Source organism: Apis laboriosa, unplaced genomic scaffold (assembly GCF_014066325.1).
Source record: "Apis laboriosa isolate Shangri-la unplaced genomic scaffold, ASM1406632v1 scaffold13_cov153, whole genome shotgun sequence".
NCBI lineage: Eukaryota > Metazoa > Arthropoda > Insecta > Hymenoptera > Apidae > Apis > Apis laboriosa.
Window position 1 is genome coordinate 38899 of NW_025221370.1, and position 25943 is coordinate 64841.

Below are 25943 nucleotides of genomic sequence, written 5' to 3' on the forward strand. Positions count from 1 at the left end.
ATTTTATACAAGCACCCAGTGACTATAGGTATTTATTATATCTGTAAATAGTAAACATTTTCTATGTTTTATTTATTAACTCAGGTTAGGTCTTCTTGTGTACATGGCACTTTTAAATATTAATAATTTTCCAAATTAATTATATAAAATTAAATCATTGTAATCCATGAATGTTTCCAAACGTTAAATATTCAAATATATAATAAATATTCATATGCATATATTCTAATAAATAATAAATAGTACGATAATAGATCATTTTTAATTTTTAATCTTTTCTTTCATGTTAATTTTTTTAAACGCTTGATTTTCAAAATAATAAAGATACTTTTATTCTTCTCATTTAGAAATATAGTATAAAAACGTATATCGTATGCAAGAAGATGCTAAGCGACAGGCAAATTTTGAATATTTCTTTTGTATTCTTTTGTGAAAATATTCTTTGATGAAAAAGAAATGATGAAAGATGAAAAAAAAAATGAGAATATTTTCATTCGTATTAAAATTTCATTTTAAGTCAATCATTTCATTAAATTTTATTTTAATAATAGAACTATATATCTATTTAATAGATATTTATTATATTATATCATAATTAAAATTAAAAGATATATGCGTGTGTTTATCGCGTGTCAATGGTAGCTAGCCATTCTCAATCGATTTTAGGAAAAATGATACGTAAATTTTATGCATATAATGTGATAAAATATTGATATTGGATATGTTCTGTAGATTTGCACCCGGCCGTTATACGTGAGAATCATAAAGTGGAGTGTGTTGGTATATTTGTTTTGTCGTTTTTTTAATATAGTATATTAAGGATAAGGATAAGGATAGATAGTATATTTCTAGTGTGTCTGTTAATTATAAATAAATAAGTAGAGCCGGTCAGGTTATCACTAATCGGATAGGCACATTCTCTCGTGACAACTTGTTTCAAAAAATTAAATTTGAAAAAATTGAGAGAAAATCTGAGGAAATGGACAATGTTAACATCCTCTATAGCTTCACTGATCGATTTTTCGATTTCCAAAGAATGGAAAATTATTGTTATTATTTTGTCACTGTGTTCGTTTTAGTAATACGTAGTAAATGTATTATTTGGTCGATTTGCATGCCGGCTTATCGGATCCAATCCCATCATTTCGGGAAACGCGAAAAAAAATTTTTTTTTTCTAAACATTAACGTTTTTTTTCAGATATAAATTATATTTTAATTATTAATTCAATAATTAAATTTATTACAGATACAAATTGAAGAAGAGGAGTAAAAGAAAAGAGGATTGATCGTATTATTTGTCATTGAATTTTAATTCTTTTTTGTAATTAATTACAAGCTTTCAGAATTTTAACCTTTTCATCCGTAATAATTAGGAAACTAGTGCCATCTCTCGACAATATATATAATATTTTCAAAGGCAAGGTAAGGTAGATTAAGAATCGAAAATCAGTGCCATCTATCGAACACTCTTGGACGTATTTTTTTTTTCATGTATATTTCTTTTTCTATATTTTAGAGATGGTGCTGAATTCGCAATTAATATATTTTTGTCTTTCTTTCTTTTTTTGTTTATACTCGCTGTTAACGCGAGATCATAAAAGAGATATAGGATATGTGAATCGAACATGCATCGTTTCTCTTTCGAAACTACAATGTATCGTCTTAATCTTTAATCTAACATGAAGAATATAGATATTAACGTTCTGGGTTTTACAATGTATTTTTAAAACGATAGATAGATAAAATTGCGAAACAACGATGCACCGTGATATCTGACGCGAATATTTTGAAAGCGATAGGATTCGAATAAAAAAGTTTGAGACGGCAACAAAATAAATATATAGGAAGAAATTTTGAAATATTCTTTTAAAAAATAATATTATCGAGAATTCGTTTGTCGATAATATTTTATTCTCTATTCGCTATGTGTAATCTCATCAAACATTACGTTAGATGAGATTACGTCTATTCTTGATTATTATCTTGTCTCTCATTTTGTTGTATTATCAATTTTGACAATTGATATAAACCAATGATTATTTTCATTTTTAAGAATACGAAATAGGTCTTTGAAATATTGAAATATTACTTATCAAAATTATGAATGTGTCGTGATAAAATGTGACATGCTATTGATCAATCTTTCGATACAATAAATTTGACGTACTTAATATATAATATAATATAATATAAATGACTTCTTATTTAAGTATAGAGATATTTCGAACGATATTATTTTTCGAACGGATCCTTCCGAAAGAAATAAAATGATTTCCACGATAACACGATGGTGATAATCCAGTACGATATCAACGGAGAAATCCTTTCGATAGATTCGAATCGGTCGATTTTCATCGACCATGGCAGGATCATGACAACAAGAATTCAGTCGGTTCGCGATGTGGCGACAGAAGAGGAACCGTTTTTTGATAGATCGGCAACAGCCTCTCACGAGCAAGATCCCACGAACTAAACTGACGAACACACGGATCGATTGGAATGCCGAAATAGCAAATTAGGGGATTCCAGGAGAACTGCCCTCTCTGTCTTACCTACTTCTTATTTCTTTCTTATTCTAGTTCCAAAGCTTTGTCCTCGTCCGCCTTGAACGCTACGATTCGATTCCACCGCTCCGTTCCACCCCTTCCGACAAACTTAATAATAGTAATGATCTGTCGCGTGGTTGGGTAGATTATCATCCAACCTTGATAATCGTTTATATAATTTTGTTCGATTCTAAGGATGTTGGCCATCGAGAAAATAATATTTTTATATCGAAATATAATATAAAAATATCGAACGGAATTCATTTTATGTGAAAACGTAAAAATGGATATTCTATTATGGATAATTAAATACATTATTCCAAATTTTAAATCCAAATTTCAAATCAATCGTTTCTAGATTCAACTCGCGTATAATTACTCGCGTATCGCATAATAGCCACCGTGAAATTGCGTTGATTATTTCTCAATCGCCGAGTTACTTATCGTCCAATAGAGCGTGATATTTGCACTTCAAGTGAAAGAAATACAACATCGAAGGTTTCCACATCGAAGAAGATTGCACAACAGGTATGCAACAACCACTCGAAAGATCCATATTTAACACAATGGCTACATATGTGCATTTCAAGTTTAATCCCTACGGCACAATTGTGTCGGATCCGTGCGTTGAATTAATAATGATGAAGCTGAATCGTAGCATCGTTACAGATATCTCGTTGCAAATAAAAAAGACTACTTTGACCTTTTTCATTGATTAAAATTACATTTGACACGATAATGATCAAGAATTTTTAAAATCAATTTAATTCCTTTAATTATACGAGCAATTTAGCATTAAAATAGCAATGGAAGAATAATATCTACGTATAAAATACCGCTATAATAAATGATGTATATATATATATATATATACAATGAAAATAGATCATTTTCAGAATATGCACTTGGATAGATGTATGTTATCTTTAATAAAAAAAAAAAAAAAAAAATTATCGATCCATACCGATCGTTCATCGTTTAACATCTTTTCTTTCTCGAAACTATCGAAAGATTCGATTCCAAAAAAACATCCATTCTTTTTCTCTTGCTTCGATTCATAATATTACCTATCTAATCATAGGTCGGAGTGCACGTATCCCCTTGGATGACGCGCAAGCTAGCATATTTCAAACATCTCGTCCCATTCAATTCGAGTCGAAGGGAGATACAACCCCTGTCCGGTAATATCACCGACGAATTTAATGTCCGACTATTAGCAGCGGGGTACGGTTGGCGCATTGTTGGAGTGGCCACGTGCAGGATGACTGGCTCGGGAGGAAACGTTTGATCGTCGAGCCGTCGTAGTACGAGAGAATACAGAGAGAAAAAGAGAGAGTGAGAAAGGGGGGAAGGGGAACGTGAAAAAAAGGGGTCATGCATCGTATCACACTTGTCGAGGGTTATTGGATTTGGTCCATGCCACAGGGTATTGTTCACGGACCTGCCGCGTTACACGAGAGATTAGATGGCAGATACGACGAGATTCGCCACGGTCAAGTGTTTCGCGTCGTCTTTTCCCGCTATGTAACATTCTCGTTGTGTAACATTGCCGTGAATTTCCGGATATTGAGGAGGATCTCTATAGCAACGAACCATTTACTTTGAAACACACGTTTGCGCGTTAAGATATACATAGAATAAGCAAATAGCTACGTACGTTTCGATTTTTCTGAATAGTATCGATCGTATCGTTGAAATTTACATCATCGAATATTACATAAAATTTTATAAAACCATCTCGATATCTCGACGCGGAGAAATTCATCGTCCATCGATCATAGATCATTACATCGATCGATCCGATCCGAATCACGATCACCATCCAATCCGGCAATATGGAAGCAATGGAATCGATTTCTAGCCGGGTTTAGCCGATTCGATGCGAAAAAATGAAGGGTAAAAGAGGAGAGAATCTCTTCTTCGGAGAGATTCCGCTCGACGCGGCAAATTAAGCTTGGCGAAACACCGCGAAACTGTTAATTAAGACTCATTATGCGCGCGGCCTGGCTGAGCCGCTGTTCGGGTTTGGGGTTGCGAAAGCGGCGAAAGGGTGGCGAACCGAGAAGGCGAACGGATACGCGGACAAACGCGAAGAACGGACAGGCAGGGGGACGTGACGGTGAGACGAGAAGAGAAGCGAAGAAGGCAAAGGAGAAACGGAAAGAGATGGTGGAGGCGAAGTTAAGAGAGAGAGGGAAGAGAGGAGAGAGGTGGAGTGAGGAGTGAAGAGAGAGAGGGAAGAGAAGAGAAGTGAGGAGAGGAGAGGAGAGGAGAGGAGAGGAGAGGAGAGGAGAGGAGAGGTGAGGGAGCGAGTTGCGGAGGCGGGCGAGGAGGTAGGGGGATGGTTTAACCCGAGTAGGAACTTCTTAATACCGTGACGGCAGAGTCGGGTTCATTGTGGGATCAATACAGAGACGACCGGGTGTAGGAGTGGCAACCGTCGCCTCATTGGACGTGCCGTTCCTGGTCGGTGATTGGCCGGTTGTGGAACTACCAGGAGGCGGTTCCTTTGCTGGTTGCCCCTCTGTTGGGGGGTGAACGAAAGGGGGAAACAGGCCCTGACCCTCGCCAGGAAGGAGAGAACACGCGGCGAGCGAAAAAGACGGAGCGGCGCGGCGCGACCAGTTGGAAAAAGACGGCGGACTGGTCTACGGTGAGGGTGACACGACGCCGGGGGGTTCAGTCTGTGTTCGCCCATCAGAGACACATCACCAGCCACGATACGGTCCGGTTACGTATCTCTTCGACGCGAGGATAACTCCTCGTCGAGCCAGGTGTTGCCCGTATCTTGGACAAACGAGATCTTTGCCTTTCTTACACGCTTCGACGCTTTGACAACGTTCTGGGACGTTTACGAACGACACGGTAACGAATTACACGGTTTCATGGATCGATCCCAGAGATTGGAGCGAGGGAACGGTGAGAAACGAGAGTTCGTCGTGATTTCAACGTAAAACAGGTGTTTCAATCGAGTATCAAATTCGAAATATACGTATATATTTATATACGTGCATAATATATAAAGTTTCTTCAAGTTTTGTGATTTTTATTATATATTACGACCGTTGATCGATAAAGGAGGAAAGATTAGATCGAGATTGATCGTCCGATCATCGAGAAAATTGGACGAAGAGAACCGTTAGTGCGTTGTCAAACGTGTTTAATCGCCAATTTCGGAAAGAGCAACGATACGAAAGAGGAAAACGTTTTTTTTTCTTTTTTTTTCTTTTTTTCTCTCTCTCTCTCTCTCTTCTTCTCCTCTTGCTCGAAAAAATAACACGTGGATTCTCGAAAGAATCGATTGTAAAATAAACGTACGTGCTCGTTACGACACAATCTTGTGTCCTGTATCGTCGATTTATTTTTTCGACGTAGAACATTAAAACATTAATTCGATGCAGTGTTAAACACTTACTATGTGAATCAAAGTTGTGACAAACAAAGAAACTTGCAAATCGTCGTTTCTTCGAATGATCGAAGAGTGATCGTTAAAGTGTATTTATTATAAAAACGAGAGTATCGCGTTGACAATCGTCGAAAAAGTGCTACGACGTGATTCTTCCTCGCGAAGAGAAGAACCGAATAAAAACGAGGTAAAAATCTTTTTTTACGCGTTAATAATATACCGAATAATCTCGATCCCTTCCCTGATCTAATTTCCAATGTTTCCCTCGATATGATCGATACGTAAAGCATCGCGGCGCTAAGAGAATCTCTCGAATCTCGAGAGAAATTCGTGGACGCGCATTCGAAAGACAGATCTCGAGAGCGATCTTTGTCGATGCGATTCGTGGATACGAACCGCGTGACGTGAAGATGCTCGGATCGGGCTGACACTTTGGCATTTATCGTTTCGATCGATCGAACGACAAACGTATATATATATAGGAAATTGAAGAAGAGAAGAAGAGAAGAGGAGAAGAAGGAGAAGAAGGAGAAAGAGGAAGAGGAGGAGAAGAAGGAAAAGGAGAAGGAGAAGGAGAAGGAGAAGGAAGAGGAGGAAGAGAAGGAGGAGGAGGAGAGGGTGGAGAGTGGTGGACGAAGTGGAAAGAAAAGATAGTGGACGAACGGGTGGTGCGACGTTCGGGTACGCACGTCGACAGGCCGGCTCTGGGGTGCCGGGCCCGGGCGGGGTGATGAGCTGTTCCGAGGTGATGTATCAATATTATCCTTACCTCTACCAGAGGCCACCGCCGCCACCACCGCCGCACCCGACCCACCCTCATACGGCCCCGCACACCCATCCCCACACGAATCCACATGCGGCCCACGACAGCCCTACAAGGTCGGCGTCTTTTCAATCTTTCTCCGCGGCCACGGCGACGCATCAATACGATAGGGTAAGTTCGATATATCTACCTTATTTTCGTTTCTTGTCTAACGTAATCGAGATGTATCGTTTTCCATATTTTACCAAGATTCCTACGAATGCGTTACCTCGTTATCTTATACGCGGAAACGAATACACTTTCGTACGTATCGATAAGAGACGTTTCGTGATCGTTGAGATGTTGGAAAATTTAAACGATTTTTGTCAACCGATTCTGTTATTCGTAAGCGAACGTGACACGTCGCGCGTTCGAGTAGAACTCGTTTTTAAAAATGATCGCAGTTTTCACTTACCGATTGGTCCGTCCCGACATCCGATTCCTTGTTCTCGTGACGCTAACAAAATAAATATAAATCGCGCAATTTCTTATTCGACGTTCACTTTTATGCCATTATAACGCGCTACGTACGTATTATTCTTTCTCCGAACGAAATTTTCTGGCCGATGGATGATATCGCGGGCGTCGAATTATCTCGTTAGATAGCTTCCTCACCCCAGCTCGCTATTTGTCGCTCGTATATCTCAAACGTGGTACCGTTACTGGATTCGAATTAGCCGAGTTTGTTTCGAAACTGGAGAAACTAGTTTGTCGATTCGAATCGACAACGTGATCCATGGGGTGGTCGAGTAATGGAAAACTTGATTCGAGAAAAGTTTCTCCGGATCGACGTGGATGGTCGGGGAAAAAAATCTCGATCGTTGGTCAAAACGAAGCCTTTCATCGGAAATTTATGGGACGACGTATCGTATGATATAGAATTATCGTGTTTTTTTTATCATTCGTTTTCTTTCATTCTTGAATAATATAAAAAATAAATTCAAAATAATTTATTCGATGAATCTCACTTGTCGAATAAATGTGCGTAATTACAAGAAAGATTTAGTTATTTAATACATATTGAAATTATCGAATATCGTAACACGTATTTAGATATTTTATTTTTTAATATACGCTGCTATCACTGTACAATAACGACTATTTTCGGTCGGATGGGTTTTAAATCATCGCGATATAGATACCATGTTCGTATCTCGTTAAATTTTCGCGTTAATTCGAATATTTTGCGACGGGAAATTTATCGTTATTATAAAATATAATTAAGATATTCGAGACGAAGGAATAATGATGGATTATTATTTAATAACGATAACGATAGAAATTCTTTATGAACGCATTTCAAGCTATTAGTTGAATATACGAGCATTCGTTTTCGGCGAGCCTTTTTAAAACCATGATTACGAATTTCCGTGAATCTCGAATTATTTTCTGCATACCTCGCATTCGCGACTGCGTATTTTATTTTAATAGGAATACCATTACGACGTGTCTGATCTCCGCAAGTTGAGCGATCATCGTTTGTGAAATAACGATAAATACGAATGTTGATGAAAATTTGTCGCGCGAAAGAATTCACGAACCGAGATATAGATTTAGATAAGTTCGTTTACGAATAATCGTTTACGAATTATCTAGAAAAATATTCGAAATATTTTCGGTAGGATTCGCATCGATATCGTGGCATATCATCGATAATTTCGAATAAAAAGGATTTAATATAATAACTTACCTATTAATATATCTAAATTCGTATTGATGGACGCGTGAAAAAAAATGATAGATTCGAGTGTGTATCTGTACTCGGTATTAAAAATTAATAACGATTTCAAACGATTTAAAAACGATTTTCTCAAAAAAGTATCGGAATGGACGTGAAATAGAAATTCGGGAAACGTCTTTTTAAAAGTCGCGCGAGCCGACAAAAATAGACCCATTATACGATAATATGTTTGTAAACGATCCAACCGGCTTCTCCAATGTTTTAGTTTGCGCAGAGTTTACGAATTCTCGCTTTTAGTCGGTTGTCCTGAAATAGTTTACCAAGACGAGAGACGAAACGAGAATTTCTACGAGTTTCATTCCGCGTGGGGATCCTCTGCCGCGTCATTTTAATATCACCGTCTGCTCGAAGCATGAGCCATCCCATGGTGTTTCTTCCCATTCCATGAACATACCCGTATTATCTTTTTATTGCTTTTTTAAATATCCTTTCTCTCATCTCTCATCTCTTTTTTTATTCATCTCGACTTTTTGCTTTTGCTTTTTCCCCTTCTTTCGATCCGATTCAAATGAAAAGAGAAAAATTGATCGTAGAGAGGGAATTCGCGAGAGGGAATTAAAAAAAAAGTGCATTATTCGTGGAAATAATTTCGAAACACAAGTTGCATCGAGGATAACGTTCTTCTCGTAGGCTCCGCGCTGAAGAAAAAAACGTAGCGACGCTTGGATTGACGAGGAATTTCCCTCTAATGCTCCGGCAATGCGTCTTCCCGATCATTCCATTCGTTGTTTGCCCAAATACGACGCGCGTAACGTCTCACTGATTGCCGTTCCATCGGACACGCTTGCAATTTGTCGTCGTTATATCTGGCTGATCGTCGCGATAAAATCAGGAATCGGTCTCCATCGTAGAATTGTGATCCGCGATGGAGTAATATTAATAAATAATTTGGAATTAATAAATAAGTTTCAATTATTTTCGATAAAATTGAAACGATTTATATGCAAAATATATATACATATAGATGCAGAACGAGTGATCGAATTAACGAGTGGATATCCGCAAAAGCGTTTCGATCGATCCAAATACAATCGGTTCGCGAACAGGAAGAGTGGAAAATGATAAACGCCATCACGCGAGATGGAACGGGATAATATCTTATATAACCGATATCACGGTCGGGGCGATAAATAATAAGTAATGGCCGGTATTACTCGGTCGACATTGAGAGGAATGTCGGGACGAGGATGAGATATTACCGCTGTTTATCCACTTGAATTGTTTATCACGCGGTAAATTATACGAGGCGAGTATATAATATGGTTGAGAGGAGGTCGGAGATCTAACCGCGTCTAAACGAGATACAGATCTTCGATACGGCGAGAATTAGCGAAGAGAAATTTGCGAAGCCGACAGTGGGTGTATCGGTTCTCGCGAAGAAAACATTATTATCCTTTGGACGGTTGTCGAAGGAGAGGACGGTTGAAAGGGAAGCCGATGCTGTTTCGTTGCAGTACCGTTAGGCCGAGAGAAGGCGAAAAACGCGTGTTCTCCGCGTTCTCCACGCGATACTCGGATAACAGAGGGGAATCGCGGTTGGCGCAAGGTCGATCTCGATGCTCGGACAGGTTTCTCGCGAAGGAGCACCACGCGGTCCCCATGGCGGGGTCCATGGTGCGATCTCGAGGCAACTTTTCTTCCCGAAAGTCCCTCGTTTTCGCTCGAGGGAAGTTGACCACGCGGCGGACGGTCCACGGCGACACGAGTTTACTTTTATTTAAACGTTCCTTCTTTCCTTTTATTTAGGGCCTGACCCAAGGGCGCTCATTTTGTTCCTTTGCCGGCGCTGACCGGTGTCCACCGGCTCTGAATTAATAGCCTCGCGTTTTTCGCTGTGCTGTGGCTAATATACGCGCGCGTTTCTCCCTCTTTCTCTCCTTCTTCTTCTTCTTCTTCTTCTTTATTTTCTTCTCCTTCTTCTGCTTCTTCTACCCATCCCTTCCTCTCTCTCTCTCTCTCTCTCTCTCTCTCTTCTCGTTTCTTCGTCTGGTCCTGCTATATTCCTTTCTCGTTTTTCTCTTCCTTCCTGCCGTGGCCATCTTCTCTCGTGTGTACGTACAGACGGTATACGCCTCGACGCGACGGGGTTATACCAGCGCGTTAAAAATCTTTGCCAGAGCCGTTTTCTCACGCCGCTACGAAACCGCACGCGTGCTTTATCGTTTCAAGCTTTGGGATCCAACTTTGCTTCTCGAATCCCTACCATCGCTATACGATATCAGCTTTTATCGCTTTTTCTCGTTTCTTCTAGAGGGAAATGGAAATTGAAAACGATCACGTCGAAAGCAAAAAATACGCACAATTCGATTACGCGATATAATATAATGGCTATGCATCGCGGTTAATCGATCGCGGGTTATAAATTCTCGTTACGGTCGATTTTTGGTTCGGCGAATGGACGAGATTTAAAATTCATTTACGATCGCGTTATTTTTCACGAGTCGGTCCTCGAACTCGGTTTTAAATGGCCGCGGAAGCCCGTCGATAGATCATCGGAGGTCGCGACGCTGGACCTCCGCGTTATTCGATCTTAATCATTTTTATCGCGCGATGGGACAGCCGCGCGTTTGCAGCACCGGGGGCGACCACTCGGTTGGTTATCTTGGGATCGCTAGCGACGAGAACGCTAAATGCCGATAACAGCGGGACACCCATGGCTGGCTCGCGACGCCAAACACCGGGATTCACGTGTAAAACAACCGATTCGACCGCAATATCCCCTTCGAAAGGATCGTTAATCCTTCGCGTCCACGCTGCAACGACAACAACCTTGTCTCGAAAAGAGCTTGATTTAACGATCTGTCAAATGTTTCAGTTTTAATCCTTTAATCGTTCGATTATACTCCATACGAATAACGTATTTGCAAAATTCCCCTGTACAATTCGTTACGTTTCCCTTATAAATATGAACGTAAATACGTGTATACGTTCTTACGATAATTGTCCGTAATGAATAAATTTCTCGCTAGAGATTTTTGTTCGGATTTTCTCGACGCAACGTTGAATTCGTACGTTCAGATCCGATCGTTTAATTCTTCGCTTGTTCTTAAAACGAGGATATATCCGTTTGGTATATAAAAATTCGGACGTATCGTTGTCGCGAGATAAAGCGACAAAGGGAATATTTGAGCGAGGAATAGTCTTGGATCGTTTATCGTATTTAACGTGACCGTATAAATTTCAATTTGTGCGAAAAGTTGCAAAGTTGAGAAGCGAAGGCTGGATCTGGTCGCGTTCGTGGCCGGTCTGATCGCTACGCGAGACCACGCGAGTACGAAAGGGAGAAGACAGGTGCACAAGCCGCTTAGCTCCGAACCGAGTAAGAACTTTGCCGTCCTTCGTTAGCACTCTTGTTGCGAACGAACCTCTGTTTCTTGGATCGCGTATCGGATTGGAATCGTCTTTTCTATAGATTCATTTGCGCTTTTCTCGCACTCTACTTTGAGAAACGGTACTACTTTGATGTTTCGCGTAATTTAATTCGCGTAATGATTCTTCGTAATTTAACGATGAAAAATAAATTGGACAAGTATTAATAATTATAATCATACGTTTGTAAATTTTTATCAACTTTTGGATGTTCGATTCGATTCGAGATATGAAAAGAGAGATCGGGCGAAATATCGTAGTTGACATTTTCACGATTATACAGTGTATGTATCTATGTCAATTTGAAATAAGATTCGTATCATGATATTTTCAAATTGAAATAAAAGTCAATTTAAATTTTATTATTTTTGAAAATTTTGATCAAGTATTTTTCCAAGAATAAGGAAAATTATTCTCCGTATCTGGAACGATGTGAAATTCGATGTAATTTGTAAATAAATCTTTCCTGTATTTTTTCTAAACGAAGTAACGGAGTAACGTTTAAAAATAGGGAAATGCGTGGTTCGTATGATTTCGAGTGTTTCGATATATGGAAGAAAAAAAGATTGGACGTTAATCTCGTTCAGTCATCCTAAGAACACATAAGGAGTCGTAAGTTTCGGCGCCTCGGAAACCATCGAGCCGTTACTTCCGTCTCCGGTACGCGTTCATTAATCATCGAAAAACCAAAAAGACCAAGAATCTATTTTTAAATAATCCTCTAGTAGTAGGGAAAAAAGTCGAATAATAATGATTTCGCTAAAACAGTTTCGAAACAGCGATATTACTTTATATGTAATTAGAAAATGAATTTCAATCGTATATGGATACGTATGTTGCGAAGAAACGTAACGCGAATCGTGCCTCTAATAATAATCAGCGAATAACGGTTAATTATTTGTAGAAATAGTGATACTGACTCGTCGCAAGATGATAGCCAGATTAGAATTCGAGGAGAAAAAATGTAATTTCACAAATTAAAAATAACATTTCTTTTTTTTCGCGTTCGTTCATATCAGATTATCGATTAATAAATGGATTGATGATGATGATTGATGATATTATAAAGTTGAAGTTAAAAGAGAGTTTCAAATTCAAAGATTATTTAATTCTTGTTGTAATTCATATCGTTCGAAAAATGGAAGAATAAGCGTAAAAGATACAATAACGAAAATCTCGGAATCTGAGAATTGGATCGTTTCTCGACGATTATTATTTTTGATCGTTGATCGGAGAAGAAGAGAGGACAGGAGTCGTCTATAGATCTCTTGATCGTAATCGCAAAAGATTCTAAACGGACGAGAATGGTTGTTGTTCGAGCGGTAATATCGAGGTAGCTACCAACAAGCGTAGTTGGACGATTCTCGTCAGAGAGAACGTGTGCGTTGAATGATGAGAAAGAGAGAGAGAGAGAGAGAGAGTGAGAAAGAGTGAGGAGGGAGGCCGTAAAAGCGCATTTTTCTCGGGTATCTGGCCGATTAATGAACCGATGTCGTAGCGAGGACCACCCCGAAGGGAACGCGTACGGTACGTGCAGCCCTCGCGATAGACTCGGAGAGCCAGAGAGAGGAGCACTGGTCCCCGGACTATAATACCTAAACTATAAGCAGCTCCCGTCCGTCCTTCCGTAGCATCGGCTTCTCAAACGAACCGCGCCTTTACCTGACCAAGTTTTACGATCGTCGCGTCGAGGTGGCGATGTGTCCTCCCGTTATCGTCCGCCCGGGATCTGCCCAACCTAAAGCAGTCCTTTTGCCACGGACCTTTTTGTTATTTCTCTTTTCTACCGCGCGCGTTGTCTTGTTGCTCCCGTTGTCCTCTTCTCGCTTCTTCCTCCTGGATCACGACCGACAACGAACGACGTTCTGTGGGAAAGAGACGCTATTCACCTCTTCCAATTTCATCGCGGAGGGGGAAAAGACGCGATCTTGGATTTAGATTTATTAATTAGTTGGATTATCATTATTTTATCTTTTACGTAATACGTAATAATCGCGATGCAACTACGCCTTTTATCTCTGCACGCGTAGAGATGTAAGATTTCTCTTTTATTCTAACAATCATTTATGCCGTGTTTTAAAAATATCGCACGTTACAGGAGTAAAAATGCGAAAAATGTAAAATAGATTTTTATATACCCATTGATTTTTATGTACCCATTGATTTTTATTATTCTTTCTTCATGGACAGTAGGATGATAGTTTTAGTGGGAGTATATGTACGTATTTATATATATTTATGTATATATAAGGATGATCGAGAATTTCCCTATTCTTCATCATATTGAATCTTGTGGGTTCTCCGTTGATTGCCGGATAAATCGGTGCGTTGAACGGATGGATACGCGCGGAGAACACGCGTACTTTAACGTAACGCTGAGTTTCAGTTTTATTTATAACGCTATTTCTTTTGCCGTTTCTCGTGCGTTCCTTTTCCCTCTTCTCTCGTCTTTTTTATCAGAAAACCCGAAGGAGCGATCACGTGGCGTGACCGAGGTCACGCCGCTTTGGAACGCGAAAAACCTGAACCAACATCTTTGTCTTCTTCTTCTTCTTCTTCTTCTTCTTCTTCTTCTTCTTCTTCTTCTTCTTCTTCGTTCGCTTTGTTTCGACGAAGAAATAGTTAATTTTGAACGAAGGCGTTAAAACGTAACATCGTGCATAAACGCGTTTCGAAGAAGCTATACTTATACGTTATATACGTGTATCTACTTACGCAAGTACTTATTACTCTACGTCTCGAAGAAAAGAGGGAAAAAATTGGATAGAGAGAAAGATTTGAAATGATGGTTGGACAAAACTGTTTGGAAATATGGTACAATCGTCGGTCCAGCAACAGCGTCCAGATCTCGATTTCGTCGATTTCGTTCCATTCAGCCACGCGATATCGTTGAGTAACGCGAGTATCAAGCGAGTTTTACCATTCTCGCCGATGGTGTTCCCCACATTCTTGACGTGGTTGCGTGTCGAACGGTAGGAAAAACGAAAAACGAAAGGGAGGAAAAAAGAAGAGAGAAACGAGCGACGGAAAATGTCGAAGCGAAGAGGAAGGAGTGACCACGTGACGAGAGTGAACGAAACCGGGCGAAAAGCGGGGAGGAGGGGGCTAGAAAGTGGTTGGTGCACGCGTGTACACGCGGACCTTTGCCGTATAAATTATAACGGCGGTCGCGCAGGGTTTTTACCGCGTCACATGTTCTGCCTTTTTTTTCTCTCTCTCTCTCTCTCTTTTTTTTTTTTCCGCCGGGCTTTCCTAGCTTCCTACATAAATTAAACGCGGAGAAGCGTTTTCTACTCGCGACGGAGGAGGGTTTTAAAAGCCTCTCCTCTCGCAGCTGACCGCGCAAGGGAGACCAAGTTTTGTAGAGATTGTAGAGAAGGGAAAGAGTTGCGCGTATAAAAATATATAGCGCGCATGCGTTCGCGTGCTAGTCGATATTATACGCCCGGTTCGAGCGTATGTGTGTGCGCGCCGCGGCTATGGCACAAAGCGGACAGAGAGCGTAATTACGTTTAATATGCAGGTATTGCCTGGTGAGCGAGGAGAAAAGTTCCATAATGAATTCGCGGTAATGGCTCCGCTGAAATTTCATAGTTGGCGCGCCGTACCGCGCGCCGCCGCGTCCTTCTTACGCGTAAAATCGTACTCTCGGGTCGCAACGCGCGCAGCTTACGCTCGATCGGTGGAAGAGCGACGATTATTGCCGAATCGTGACACTGGGAATAAGTTTCCGTTGCTTTGTGTTCGAGATAGGAGATTTTATCGCTGATTCGAAAGCATCTAGATTTTTCTTTTTCTTTTTCTTTTTTTCGCATTAATTTAATTTCAGCAATGGATGGATTTTCTTTTTTTTTTTTTTTTTTTTTTTTTTTTTTTCTAAACGAATCGCTGTTCGAAATAGATGTTTTTTTTTTCTATCCACGTATGTATCTACTAGACGTTGGTTGTACGAAAGACGAAGGATGGAAATTGTATTCGATGAGAATCGACGCGACAAATTTCGAGCGAATTCCGTTCGAATCGCGTAATCGAATTAAAATTAACGGCTCGATGTAAAAGGAAGTGGTACGCTTGGTGAGAAAACGATTCGGCAATCGTTGCGAACGTAGTAGTAGTAGTAGTAGTAGTAGTTTGGTTCTTAGAGAGAAAATATACGAAGGAGGAAGGTTCGTCGATGCTTTCTCGCTTTCGTCGCATCTTCGTTTTTCGTGTTTCTTTCTCTAAGTTTGGTTCGAGAGTGATTCACGTCCGACTTTTTCTTCGTTTCGCGATTCCATCGAAACACGAAATAATCGAGGGACACGAAGCATTGTCTTATTTAAATCGTCCTACGATTAGCGCAACGCTTCCCTACTTGTGTATCCTTTGTATTCTGTTTTCGTTCGGATCGATGTTATTTGACGATGTAATAAAAGTATTTGAAAAACTTGAAAACGAAACGAAATATTCATCTCGTTTAAGAGGGAGAAAGATGATCGATTCGATTTTAAAAATTATAGAAGAAGGAAAACTCGTTCCGATTCCATTCGATTCCTTGTCTCGTTCCTCGATGATAATAAATAAACGTTCGATTCGTAAAATTATTTCGCTACTTGAGGATAATTAATTCTGTGGAGCGGAGGAAAAAGAAAAATGTGGAACGATCGTGGTATATCTAAGAGGAAAATGCCACGACTCCGAAGTGGATACCCGTTTAGCATCGGCAATTAGACGAGCGATTATCGCGAACCAGTCGCGATCCCGTTTCGATTTCTCGGCGATTGTGTTTTCCGCGAAAAGTTGCGCGAGACGGCACGAACGCGAAATGATTTATTCTCGCGTAAATCAATATACGCCGGTGGTGTTTGCCGAGCGGATCGAGCGGCTCGTCCAGACATTCCCGACGCGTCGTATTAGCAAAGATCGATTACGGCCTGTAATTTGTTGTTCTCGCTTCGCCGGAATAAATTTCTACGGACTAGTTTCTCGGTTCCTATATGGCTCACCACCGCGAGAGCTCCCTTGCGTAATCGACGGGGGACGCGCGCACGCTGGAAAACCACGACTAGAATCGCTGGAGACAGGTTTCTTCTCCTCTTTCTCTCTCTTCTTACTCTTCTTCCTTTCTTCGCTCCTCTCGTCTCTCCCTTCTTCTCGAACAGTTCTCGCCTCCTTTCTCTTTTTCCGCGTGGAGATCGATCGATCGACGAATCGATCGAAGGACGAGAAAATTTGCGATTTTCGATAATGATAGGATAAAGTACGGTAAAGTAAAGGAAAAGGAATGGAGGAAAGGAGGAAAGAGAGTGGACGAACGTTGTTGAAGAAAATCGGAACGGCGATCCGATCGGGAATTGAAATCGTGGGAGCTGTATCGGAGTGGTGGTGGACCACCTATCGAGCAACGGTCGCGAGTCGTTCGAGCGTGGATTACGATTTCGACGTTCAAACGTGTGTGTGTTCGGCGTTTATAAACGTATAGCAGTTTAATCGCGATTTAACGAGAGTTGCGTTTCTGCGATTCCCGCGATTCCCCGTGCGTGGAATTCGTTGGAAGCATTCGCTCGCGCCGCTCCCAGACCGTGCCCCGGTATCGTGCCGCGTTAATTACGACTGCGTTAAAATTGTTTACCCGCCGGGCGCATAATTGACTTATTAATATAAGGATAATTGAAACGAACGTTCGCGACGGGGAATGCTCGGGCGGTGAACGATCGTCGTCGAATGTCGCGTTGCCTTATTATCGGGTTATACAGGAATTCCAATTTTTCCAGATAAATCTTTTTACAATAGTGATTTTATGGTAATTTGACAAACTCGATGCATCGCGTTTTTTTTTTTTTTTTATAATTATTATTATTTCTCGTCGTTGAAACAAATTTCGAAGAAACGGATAAATATTCGGATAAAATAATGAACGCGACGCGATTCCCAATATTCCTCGTCACTGATGCGAATTTTTTTTAGTTTTCGAACCACGGTACTCGTTTGCCAATCGACCAACGCTACTTATCCTTTATCCGTAAAACGCGAGGAAAAAGAAGGAACGCGTTTAAAGGTGGCTGGTATATCGGAAGTTCCCGGAGGCACGCAGAACGGTACGTCTTTACTTAACCCTTTGACCAGCGCGCAATTGGCAGGATTTTTGCGAGGCAGCCAAGCATAGGAAGAAGTGGTTTCTTCTTCCGAGAGCTTTCGAAGCGATCCGGCTCACCGATTCGGCCTCTCATATTCTTCCATACGTACTTTTAATTTATGCACATCGATGTCATAGAGATATTTCGAATACGAAATTCGAGATTAATTTCCGTTCGATCATCCGATATCCGAGTATACTTATCTCGGTGGAGAAAATAATAAACACGTTCTTCTCCGCTTTATATTTCTATAAATAGACGATGAGCGTGTCGAAGAGTCCCCTATCGGGATGGGCCAGCTTACCGGGTACCGATTTTATTTTTTATCTCGTATGCGCGAACGCGAGAAGGGAAAACGACGTTGAAGATGGAGCTTTCTCGAACGAACGGACGTTTAACGTCGAGAGAGTAAACGTAATTGGAAAAGATTCTCGTTTCGGTCGATTGACTCGATCGCTGTTATCGAAATTTCTTGCTCTTTCAGCTCTTTCGAGATGGTTCGCCCTCGTTGAGGATACGCGGGAAGCGGGTATTAATTGAAATCGAAGAGATTGGAAGAGAGCCGGTGACCCGTGTCCACCGATTCCTCGTTATTTCGTTTGATTTAGATGACGCCGTGGTTCCGTTAAATTTTATTTACGGAAATGGAAAAAACGAATCGATGTTTCGAAATCGTATAAAATTTGGACGATATGAAACGTACGAAATCGACGATTCCATCTTCGTTTCGACCCTCGAAACCATTTCTCATCCTGTTTTCCATCTTTTTCTCACTCCGCCAACGCTCCGACTCCGTCGTCCCTCCGACCGTTTTCCGAAACGTTCCCGATCGGATATCTCGATCTCCCGACACCATCCGGCCGTGTTGCTCGTTCGAAACGATCTTTGCCGGCCTTTGGGGAATCGAATCAGGTTTTACCACTGCCGTCCGTTCGCTTTTTACGCGATGAGCAACGGATTGTGTCTTTGCCTGCCACCCGATCCGTGGACCCGGTCGATGCTCGGCCGCGTAACAACCGGTGATCACGGCCGGGTCACGTATGAATTTTTTCGCGGAAACCGGTACGGTGGGTTCACCTTAATTTCGCGACGTTTCGGTGAAAGTTTCGCCGCGCCGCGCCGCGCCGCACCGCGCCTTTCGTTAACGAGATCATCGACCGGCATTCCATCGATTCCGTCGTTAAAAGATCGCGGAGATGTTTGAATCCGATCCGAAAAAAGAATGACTGGAAATTATGCCTAGGTCAGGCGTAATTATTTTTTAGATTACAGATTACAGATTACGCACGAACGTAAGGAAATACATCGATTATATAATTGCGCTCTTGATTTATTTAAAAATCAAAGCCAACATCCTCATTTTTGGATGTTTGAACTTTGAAAAAAAATCAAATTTTAAATCGAACGCTACACTACACGAGCCTTCCTTTGTTGAAAAAAATTTTCATCGTCGCTCTTCCAGATAATTTCCAGTTAATTTCCGATGTTTACTCTCAATTTCGCAATTTCAATTATAACGTAAAGTTGCGAAACTGTAAGCGCGTCAGAGAGACAATCTTTAAATCGTTGAACGCATTGTATGCGAGTCTTTCCCTTCTCCCGCCTTTATGTCGCCGCAATTTTAATTCGACGCTAACTTCTGAATATAAGGGAATATTATATAAAAGAAAAAGACATTGGCACTAATTTAACATTTTATTTTTCCTCGTCAAGTACGTATCGAATAATTATTCGTATCGAGGCAGTAAACGTTCTCGCCAAGTAGTAGGCAAAAATTCGATCGATCAGTCGCGCTATCTCTTTTCGATATCGCATCCATCGGATGGTCCGTCCGATCACCTGTTCGTTTTTTCGGCGCATCGCGACGGCGCCGTCCACGCGCGGATGCGTGTGTCTCGATAAATAACGTTAATTAAACGAAAAGTGTTTTTCATTCCGTAGTAATTTATTCTCGCCGAATGTCTCACTTTTCACCGTATCGGCACGCGTCAATTTCGATGAAATACGTTATGTACTCAAGCTTGCAAACGGCGGCGATAAATTTGTGAATTTTTTGCACCACGAGAAACGCGTTTAGTTATAATAGTTTTCTTATTGTGCGCGAAATTTCTTTCTACGCCGATTATCCGCGTGACGTTACATAAAAAAGCACGTATTGGCGTAATCGATGACGGGGGAAGGGGAAACGTAGCGATCGGTCGAAAAATATCGCGCGGATATTTTTATTTCGCGATCGTTGTTCGGGATGTGCCGTGCGCAAACGGTGTACCGTGTCCAAGAAAACGTTCTCGCGTCTATTCGCAACAATCTAAAGCCACAAATCACAATTAACCCTGCGCGTCCTCGTCCGGATTTGAATTCTTCCTTATACCATCGCGCATGGGTATATTTAAACACAATTACCAGCGGCGAGCTGTCTCTAATCCGCCCAAATCGCGAGTTTCCATCGAGAAAGATTAACGACTTTGCTCCCGTAACGAGAAGCCAAGATCTTAGGCCGGTGAAATCGTTCTTGCGAACGATCGAACGATCGTCCAGTTGGAAATTCAAATTTCTCTCGCGTACGATTCTTTTTCTATTCCGGATGAAAATGTGAAATCGTACGATCGATGATTAGTTTGCCGAATCCGGAGGGTGATAGAACGCGATCGGTGAAGAAGAAGAAGAAGAAGAAGAAGAAGAAGAAGAAGATCGCGTGGAAATGGCGAATCGTGGCGAATCGAAGAACGAAAGGAAGAATCGAAACGGAAGTCTCCTGGGATCTGTCGACGATAATATATAAACGATCGTAAGATTTCCAGGGTCTCTCGATGCTTTTTATCGATCGTAAGTACTGCAAGTTTGTCGACGGACGTGTTCATCTGTCCGTACGAATCTACAATTCAATGACTGACTGGAAAAGGAACGCGTCGTCCATGGTTTGTCACGAAGGACAGTTAGACGGTGTATAAAGAGTCCGCGTCGCCGCCGCGCCGCCGCCGCTGTCATGCCGCTTCCTTCTTCTTTCTTTTCTCCTTCCGTTCCCTCGTTTTCACCTCGTTTTTCCTCTCTTCGCCTCTTCGCTCTCCTCCCTCCTTCCCTCGTTCCCGAGAATGGGGATTGCTCGCTCGCGTAACCCAAATTTTATTCCATTTGCCGTCCGATCGGATCGCCTGAGCATTTCGACGAACGCTCGTCCATCTGGTCATCGATTTGCAATTCTGAACGGGTCCCCCTCCCCCCCCGATCCTATCATTTTTTCCTTCTTCGTTTCCTCCCCTTCTTCTAGCCGTTGATTCGACGATTTAATTTCGAAAAAGGACGGATGAGATGAGCAGAGTGGAGGAATCGCTATTTCGAAAAATCGAACGTCGATCTATGTCGATTACGTTTGGAGGGTAGACACGTATGAATCGTTTGGTGAATCGGTACGTATGATCCCCCTTCCCTCCTCCTCCTTGACGCGTGGAAAGCGAACAATGCGAGCGGTTGCGAGATATCTGGTCTATTACGGTCGAAGGGAAGGCTCCCGGAAGCGAGGCGAGATGGAATCGATAGCGAGTAGTAACCTGTTGCCAGCGGAGGACAAAGGAGAGTTGGATTCAGGTGTACGGGAGGGGGAGACGTATCGAGAAGTGGAGGGAAATCGCTGGTTCAGCCTTCGAACTGGCACTCGATCTAGGACAATTTCGATACTGGATCGTTTCAATGCCGAGCAATGAACAAACGGCGATGAAAAATGCATCGGTTATCGGGAATTGCGTGGTAGTAGGTATGTCGAGTATCATCCGACATCGATTCCGTCATTTCGATTTCTCGAGTATCCGTTCTAATTTAATTTTCCATGTTTCACAGTGTTGAGGCAAAGTCGAAGGTTTGCCTTCTCTCTCTCTCTCTCTCTCTCTCTCCCTCTCTCTCTCTCTCTCTCACTCTCTCTCTCTTTTATCCTTTTTAACCTCGAGATGGATAAAACCTCGAGGAGAAACGTCGCTTTAAGCGTTAAGGAATCGAAAACTGTGGATCGATTTCGTAATTTTCTTATACGATCGGGAAGGACAGATGACGAAGAGTGAGGAGTGAGGAGCGGAGAGTGAAACTCGGAAAGACGTATCGTTTCAACGATTCTCGATTAATTCGCGAATACGGGCGGGCGAGAAATTTTTGGCCGGACACGATTCATCGGTCGGACGCCAAATTCTTCGCGTTCTTCGGCCGCTATTCGCTCGAAATTCACCGACAATGTACCGTAAGAGAGTCGTTGCCGAAATAACGACGTTCACGCTGTCAGCGATTCTGTCGCCTAAAAATCTCTGTTATGTTGTCTCGCGTGTGTAAAAGAATTCGATCTAATTGAGAAACAATTTCGTTCGCTCGTTCTAATTGAAAATACGCGTGCTTTCGTTAATTTGCCTAGATTATTCGTTGGAAAGAGATCGTTATTTCATGCCGAGATTGCGATCAAATTTCGACTCGTATCGTATTTCTCGATGTTCATTTAATTTTATCTACCTTGGAACATTCGGTACGTTATATACGCACGTATTATATAGCATTAACGAGAAATAAAATATTTCGCGCGATTACGCTCGATTCGAAGGACAAATAGTTGATATTTCGTGGTAAGAAACGAGGATACAAAGTATCGGAATAATATATTTTCTTGCGTGGATACGTCGAATCGAAAATCGAGAATCGCGTCGATCTCCGAACGCGATTAATTAGAAATTGTTACCGCGATATCGCGTCGAATCTGATCGTTGGGTCGGTATCTCTTTGATACGTCAGTCCAGTCCGGTGCAGGACCAGTTTTACCGGACGAGTCTTTGCCTACCTATCGATCCAAATAATACAATATTCTTGCGCGTAGCGCGTGATAGCGCGTGGTTTTTTAAGAGTGAATAAAATTAACTCGTTGGGAGAGAGAGAGAGAGAGAGAGAGAGAGAGCGTTGAGAAAAATCGACGAGAGAATTAATTGATTAAGGACGATGAATGGAGGGGAGGGGGGATGGTGATATCTTCCCTTCGGAGCGGAATGATCGATCAGGACGGGTTCGCGACAAACATCGATCCCGTTGTTCTCTCAAACCCAACGATTCCATCGGTATCGATTCTCGCGACACGGGATCACGAGCGAAAAGGTCCCGCCACGCGTGCAAAAACGCGTTTCGATCGAGGGATTCCGAGAGATGAGCATACTCGTGGACATCCCTAATTCCTTCGGAAAGGAGGTAAAAACAAGCGGATCGTGGCGTGCCGCGGCGCGGTATAACGAGGGCTTTGGAACAATTGATCGGCAAAAAGGCCGATAAAGGGAGGAGGCGGCAGAGGGGGATAAGGGGAGGGAGGGAGGGAGGGAGGATGGTTAATTGCAGCGAGAGATGCGCTTCACGGTCGCGGTACGTTATTTACGACTAGGTACTCGGTTTCCAGCTTGCGTTCGCTTATTCGCGCGATCGTCCGTCCGGCTGAACGCGTCTAATTCCTCATCGATATCGGACGAACAGACTGCGAGCTACGGTTGTTAAGTGGCGAATTAATAAACGCCGTCCGAAGGAGGCAGCGAGCTGCAGGCCTGTTGGACGCAACGGGGATTCGTGCGGTAGCAGCGCGCGATAAGCCTCCATTACTGAAATACCGTCCGTTTAACCCCGCGGAACTCGCGCTCCCTGCGATTCCTCTGCCTCTATCTCCCTCCCCCTCTACCTCCCTCCATTCTTCCTCCCTCGAGAAGTAGTCGAACATGGCATCCGATTAATCAATGCGTCTCGGAAAAGTCGGGAAAATTATTAACCCCTGTATTCGTATCTCGAGGCAGGAGATGGCATGGTTAGAGAAGAAGAGAAACACCGGGGAGCAGCTTTCTTTTCTCCGCCTTTTCCATGATTTATTCTTGGACGCCGCCGCCGCTGCCCTCCTGGAATTCGCCGCGCCGGTGTGCTTTTCGCGCGAAAATACTCGGCCCTTTTTTTCATTCCCTTTCGACGCGTGGACGCGGAGCCGAGAGAGAGAGAGAGAGAGAGAGAGAGAGAGAGAGAGAGAGAGAGAAAGAGAATAGTCTCTTTATCTCGCGAACCCGGATCGCGCATCTGGCGTCAACCGGGTTCCCGCTTCCGTGGAATTCTCGCGTGGTCTCGGTCTCGATAACGCGCGGCGGATACCTAAGCGTTGCATCGAGTTCGATATACCTAAGATTCTATCGGTAAATAGGATTTTTCCCCTAGGGGTAAGGTAACCCGTGCGCGAATGGCGACGCGACAGGTATGATTGGTCGCATCGGCGCGGCGACCGGCCAGCTGCTGTCCGTCCTCCCTTTCCGCCTTTCCGAACCAACCCGTTTTAAACCGGCAAAAATATTTCTATCGCACGTTTCATCCGGACCGCCAAAAAATCCTCCACCGTCTTTTTGCCATCGTTCCTCGATCGATACCCCGATATCGGCCTATCTCTATCCGCCTAGATCGATATAGTAGCAGCGAGCAGTAGTTTTTCGAAAAGAAAGAGAGAAATTGCGTTTCGTTGGATCGGATAATAATTTCTAGAATGGAAAAATAGGATGGAATTGGATGGCGATTTCTCTCCGATTCGCTAAGAATTCGAGATCCCCGTTTCCCATCGATGCCGCCGCTTCGTTGTCTCGCGATGACGGCTCATCTTCCAAAAGTGATTTACGACGACACAACTACTTACCGGTTAACTTATGATGTTTACCGATTCAATTAGAGGTACAACCGTGGCTCTCTTAGGACGAGATACATTTGTTTCGACATTAATTTACCGAAACGCCCCGCTGTCATAACAAAACTATAATAAACCGCCGTCGGTCGGTTGGCGAGCGGCCAGGGAGGGGTCGGCCGCTTTTTCGAGTTCATAAAATTCGTCCGAAATTCGTTTCGAGCGGCGTCATTGTTCCCCCGTCGCTTTTTCCATTTTCTCCCCCTCCCTCCCGGCAATAAACTAATAAATCTCGGCCCGATGATGCAGTCGCTTCGTTCGCGCGTTTCACCAAATCGTCGCGAGAGATTTTTTTTCTACGTAACGAAGTATGAATCTTGATTTGATTTCTAGGGGAAAAGTAGACGTAGATGTTTCGAAATCTCGATCGTAAGAAATGGACGGTGGATGATGCGTTACTACTCGATTCGATGGTCGATATTTAGAGCGAAGCGCCGTCGTTATTTTTCCAGTGCTTTGCAGGAGGAGGAGGTGAAAGCGGCGACGGAGGGAATGCGGAGAAAAACGAAGGAAAACGGGCGAAAGCACGCGGCTCGATTTTCGACTCGGCGCTAAACCACAATGCCTGCGAATTCTTAGCGAGCACGACTAGCGGCCGAGGACCGTTCGCCGTCTCTATATTTAAGGGGCGAGAGAGTCACTGGCCCGGTCGCTTCACTGATTCACCGTCCAGATACGGGTTAAATTCGATTGTCACCTGTCTAATTTAAGACGCGATGTTGCTTCCCTGCACAATGATTTCCCGTTTCCCGTTTCCAAATCCTTTCGAAATCCTTTTTCCGCCGGGTACCGGTGAAATTGAGTGAAAATGACGGTGTTATGGAAGGAAAGGCAGAGCGCGTAATTCTCGAGTCGGAGAAACGGATCTCCTTATTTTTCTTGCGCGGCTCCGTACTCGGTGCAGAAAGTATAAGTTATAGCGACGAGAGTGAACTCTCGTTGTAATATATATACAGCGGGCAGCGAGCATTAAGAGAGTCATTTGTAAGCGGTTGTAACCGCGCGTCGAGTGCTTTACGATACCCGGCCGGTATTTTATGCCGACAATCGGCAACAGATCCGAGCGAGCTCGTAAACGAGACGACTAACTTTTACAGAGTCTTGGCTTTTTCTCCACTTTTCCGAAAGTCGCGTCGCGCCGCGCCGCCTTCGATCGAAAACGGAACACGCGCGAGAACTCGTTCCCCTAGCGCGCCTTCGCTTTGGCGTCACATCGCCGACGAACGATCGGTGAAAGTTTCCCCTTTATT

At 42.6% G+C, this 25943-nt stretch overlaps 1 protein-coding gene across 4 annotated transcripts in view; it reads left to right on the plus strand.

The window, feature by feature from the left end:
* The first annotated feature begins 4967 nt into the window (after positions 1-4967).
* The window catches only part of LOC122721098 (protein vestigial), a 59478-nt gene continuing 38502 nt past the window's right edge, over positions 4968-25943 (plus strand). For 2 of the 4 annotated variants that reach the window (XM_043948377.1, XM_043948378.1), the window contains exon 1: positions 4968-6887. In XM_043948377.1, coding sequence (XP_043804312.1) covers positions 6684-6887 — 204 coding nt within the window. In that variant the 5' untranslated portion in view covers positions 4968-6683. The remainder of the gene's footprint in view (positions 6888-25943) is intronic. The other 2 variants (XM_043948376.1, XM_043948375.1) reach the window with 2 other exon arrangements.